At 43.3% G+C, this 5,267-nt stretch overlaps 1 protein-coding gene across 1 annotated transcript; it reads right to left on the minus strand.

Moving 5' to 3' along the window:
* Positions 1-1,303: 1,303 nt before the first annotated feature.
* Scp2d1 (SCP2 sterol binding domain containing 1) lies at positions 1,304-2,019 on the minus strand. The gene has a single exon (XM_021156676.2). It carries the CDS (start codon positions 1,963-1,965, stop codon positions 1,495-1,497), a length of 471 nt encoding a protein of 156 aa, XP_021012335.1. The 5' UTR covers positions 1,966-2,019; the 3' UTR covers positions 1,304-1,494.
* Positions 2,020-5,267: the final 3,248 nt, after the last annotated feature.

A 5,267-nucleotide genomic window follows, 5' to 3' on the forward strand; every position in this document is an offset into this window, starting at 1 on the left:
ATCAAACTTGGTAATCAGCCTTGGCGGCAGTCTCCCTCATTCACTGAGCCACCTCACTGGACCACATACAAGTTTTTATAATTGTACATAATGTGTTTGCCTTAGTATATTACTTTAAAGGTGAAATGGCATTGGGTAGGTACCATAGTTTAAATGTGTCTCTAAAAAAATCATGCCCTGGACTGAATTCCCAAGTCTATGTTACTGGTATTTAGAAGCAGAACTTTGGGAAGATGATTGAGATGAGGTGAGGTCATTAGTATAGGGCCATTGTGATGTCACTAGTGACTTTATATAAGACAAAAGTCACCTGATCTAGCAAATCACTATCTCACCATGCTATGCCCTTTTCCACTTTGCAACACCACAGAAAAACCCCTATTAGATGGTAGTAATATTCCACTCAATGTTCTTAGAATTCCAAGCCTTTAAATCCATGAGTCAAATAAACCTCTCTTCTGAATAAAGTACTCAATCTAGGGTATTTTATGATAGCAGCACAAAGTAGACTAAGACAAAACTTGTGCTTGATCATAAAAATTCTGACATAACTTTCATGTGAGTCTCAGAGTGCCTATATGGCACATATTTAAAGGCATTCCCAGGCCACCTGTGAACCAATGATATGCACATTCTCAGAAGGAGACCAAATCAGCTACAGCAAGCTTCATACCAATCCTAGAAAACATGCAACAAAAGCTACCAGGAAGGGGAAGAAACCCCAGTGTGAACTTTGATTATTAAAATGTTCAGTGCACAAACTCCAGATAATATTCTTTAGAAATGTCTCAAAGAGAGCTATGCAGCCTGTCTTCAGGATCTCATGGTCCTGCCTAGAACAATGATGGTCAATACCGAAAGCTTTCTATGAAATCAAGGAGGGCAGAAGTTCTACAAGGATGAATGACCCTATCAACTGGAGACATGGCAGAAATGTACATTTTCCCCAAGCCACACCCCCTGAGCAGAAAGTGAGGTTCCCATTATCTGAACTTGAGCTATAAGGCTCTGGACAATTCTGCTACATGATCTGCCCTAAGAACTACTGATCTTGACTATCTTTCAGGCCCTTCAACTTCCCTGGCATTGAATCTGTCAAAGGTTACACTACACCAAGAACATCATCCCTCTATTGCTGGGTTCCACACATAGGATATATATACATAAGTACATGTATAGACAATTACCAGCGCTTAAGTCCAAACACCAGAACCACCCATCCAGCTCCATGTGGCCCTCACCTTGACATATGAAAGTGTAGGCCCAGCTAAGACAATGAAAGGACAAAGGTTGCAGGTGTTGCACTCCAACACGTTTTACTATTCCGGATCCCAGCAAACATACACATCGGCAGGAAATCAATCGAACTTGAATAGGAAGAATTTGAGTAAAAATATTGGCTATGTTTTCCTTTAATCTTCAGTTAAAGCATGATTGCTACTCAACATTATTATAAGCCAGAAGTCTTGGTCTTTCCTGGGTATTCCCACATGCTTAAATTTTAGCCCACTCTCTGAAGATCCTCTCCAGCTTCTGACTAAGGAGAACTTTGCCTCTCACTTTAAACTTGCCAGCCAGGAAAGCCTTCTGTGGGTTTATCTTACCCACAACTAACTCTGTAAAGACAGAGTCAGGGATGATGAAGACGGTGTCTGCAGGAAGCCGGGCCGATCCCAGGTACATGTCCCCGGCACCATTCTTGAGGTCAATGGTCCACTGCAGAATGGTCTTCCCATCTTTGGTGATGTCAAGCTGAAAGATAGCGTTCACTTTCTTTACCAGTTGGGCTCCCACTTCTTTGATGTGTTGACTAATGTCCTCAAATACTGAAAAGTTCTGAAAGTCTGACAGTTTTAGAGCCTGCGGCAGGGCCGACTCTGTGGCCGATCCCAGAGCCAGAGACTGGCAAGTCTGAGGCCTGTCCCCTGCTTTGATCTTGGCTTGAGGATCAGGTCTCTTCCACATCTTACTGTGGTACCCTTGACCTTGCCATCTGCTCTGTGAGTGGCTGTGGCCACATTAATGGCTACAGGTCAGATTGTGACATCAAAGACAAGGCTCAGGCCTCAGGCTGAGACTAGTGTGTGTGCTGCAATCTCATTGGTCAAACAAATCCTAAAATGTGACGTAGGGTGGAGGCTCAGACAAGCTATTGTGAGGCAGAAATATGCCATGCCCTCCCCCCACCCCCAAGTACTACCAACACCAGACCAGACCAGACCAACTAGAACTCCTGGCGCCACAAGGCCAAAGGAGATCAGGGAACCTGGCCCCAGAATGTTCGCTGGTGACGTGGACAGCTCTATCTTTCCAAATCAGGCTCCCCACAGGTTTCAGAACTGGCTGAGGGAACAGTTATTTTGATTTCTTTAAAAATACCTAATGCTTAAGTCACAAATCCTGGTTGTAGATGTGGGTTTATCCGTTCCCTAGCAGAGGGGGACCCAGAATTAAAAAGAGGGAAAAGCAAAGATGAAAAAATCTTCCCAAGCAGAAGAGCCTGCTGGCCTCACGTGGTAATTATGTCACCACAGCCCCTGCTCTGAGCCATGGTGATGAATTCTAAGCCAAGTGTGGTGGCGCACACCTTTAATCCCAACACTTGAGAGGCAGAGACAGGTGGATCTCTGTGAGTTCAAAGACAGCCTTGTCTACAGAGTGGGTTCCAGAACAGCCATGGTGTTACTCAGAGAAACCCTATCTTGAAAAACCAAAAGATGATGATGATGATGATATAATTCAAGCATTCTACATTTGTTAGCATACCATACTTAGTTTTCATTACAACCCATGAGGAAGGCACTCTTTTATCCCTGTTGAATAGATTTAAAACAAAACAAAACTATGGGAAGTCAACTGATAGGAAGCTAAGCTAGTGACTACCATGGCCGTGTTTGAGCAGAAGCATATTAACTCTAGCATCCTATTTTTTAAAAAATGCCTGTATATCCTGCATCCAGCTTCCCCAAATGTTAGCATCTCACATAACTGCAGCATGAGAATCCAACAGAAGAAATTAACATTGAGAATTTCTTGATGTTGCTAATTGAACTAGAACCAATATATGAGTTTTGCCTGTTGGCCCGCTAATAACCGTATTCTGATCCAGAGCCTAGATTCTGCTCTGGGATTCAATACTGATCTTGGTTTTGTGTGTGTGTGTGTGTGTGTGTGTGTGTGTGTGTGTGTGTGTGTGTGTGATTGTGTAATGGTGTAGTGTCTGTGAGGACACACAGAATTAAAAGGGAGACATTGGGTATCTTTGTCATTCTTGGCCTTATTGTCTTGGGGCAAGTTCTCTCACTGATCCTCAAGCTCACCTTTTTAGCTAGGTGGGCTGGCTAGTGTCCAGGATGCCTCTATCTCTGACATGCAGTCATGCGATGACTTGAGGTGACAAACATGTGAAGCTTAGGTCTTGCATATGTGAGTGTTGAAGAGTCAAATTCAGGTCCTCCTGCTTTCTCAGCAAGTGCCTTGACTGATGGAGTCATCTCCCCTGTCCTCTGGGTGTTTGTTGGTTTGTTTGTTTGGGGTTTTGTAAAGAGTACATATAAATAGCAATTTGTGATGTTTCAAATGTCACATTTTGCCCATTCCTCTTTGCATTTATCTTTGACCCATACCTGCAACTACGTGATGGTGCCAAGTGGTCACTTAATGTATCTCATAGTCTCATTACTTTCTTGAGGCCTGATAATTGGGTTTCTGCTGTTGGGAGGAGTTAACTCTTTCTTATGGCTTTAATTGTTCACTTTCTTATCTCTTTACGTTCTTCCAGGACCCAGGGAGCATCTCACCAATGGTATAGCTTAGAATTGCTATCATGGAGTTCCTTTGACCTTGGGCTTCCCAACTTTTAGGCTTATAAGAAACACATTTCTACTTTATACGCCCCAGTACAGGGGAACACCAGGGCCAAGAAGTGGGAGTGGGTGGGTAGGGAAGTGGGTGGGGGGGAGGGTATGGGGGACTTTGGGGATAGCACTGGAAATGTAAATTAGGAAAATACCTAATAAAAAAATAAAAAATAAACTGAAAATAAAAAGAAACACATTTCTACTGCATAGGCTACCCAAGATATGGCATTTTGTTATAATAGCCCAAGAAGGCAAACACATACACCTCTGGCTAGGTGTGGGGGAGTTGCTTCATTTGTTTTTAGCTATTCTAATAGGTGTGTAGCCTATGTGTCTTTTAGTTCTAAGACCGACAACTGTGACAGGTAGTCTATTCAAAGGTATGTTGAAAAGCTTTTCTATACTAGAAATGGCTTTAGGGAATGGCATGACTGCATATAGTTGGTGGGATTGTTATCTGAACAGAATTCTCTCACCCTGTCGAAAGAATACACCAGAGCAAATTACAGCTCTCAACCTTGCACACTGCTGAAACAGTTATTCATCCACAGCCTTGTAATGGCTTTCACTGTAAGTGGGGACATGGCTCCCACTACTCTGGAGCTGGTCATAGCCACGAGAACTGCTGTGGGCCATGTGATGTTAGTGACATCAGATGAGCAGAGGCTTGAAATGTGTCAAAATTGGGTTTCTACCCTTGGGCTTTTGTCCCAAGGCCATTAGAATATTGTTCCTTGGGCAGTTGTGAGTACAGGGAAGAGACATGGAGCTGGCCTTGAGCAAATCCAATGGATCCCAAATTTGATCCATCACACAGCAATTTCCCTGTGGCTCTAGCTGACTTGTGTACAGAAAGTATAATCTGAAACTGCCAACAGGGCTTGGAACCAGGATCTTCAGTCTGAAAACAGCCATGTCTTAGGCAATGACAACCGGCAATCTGTCCACATGCACGATTCACATATCAAGGTAGGCCTTGAATTAGTGCTGAAGTTCGCTAAGACAATAGACAGGCCCTCACCTGGGCCAGGCAACAAACATAGTCAGTTTTGTTTACACAGTTGTTCCTGGAAATAGGATTTGTTGAGTACCAGTAGCAGCAGCAACATCCCTGGGAACTAGTAAGAAATACAAAATCTAAGGCCCCACCTAAGATCTGCTACAGCAATATCTACCTTTAACAAGATCCCCAGGGAATCCACAGCTCATTAAAATTTAGCAAGGGGGAAATAAAACCAGGCATAAGAAGAAGGTCCACATGCCCACTCCCACACCTGCTAGCACCCCTCTGGTTTGAAAATACAAGCAATTTTATAATGTGTCCTGGGGTTAATGTTCACAATTAACAAGTGCACAGACAGGGAATGATATAACACAAACTAAGAAAGCTTTTAATCTGAACAGTTG

Source organism: Mus caroli, unplaced genomic scaffold (genome assembly GCF_978045245.1).
Source record: "Mus caroli unplaced genomic scaffold, Mus_caroli_1 scaffold_2, whole genome shotgun sequence".
Lineage (NCBI taxonomy): Eukaryota > Metazoa > Chordata > Mammalia > Rodentia > Muridae > Mus > Mus caroli.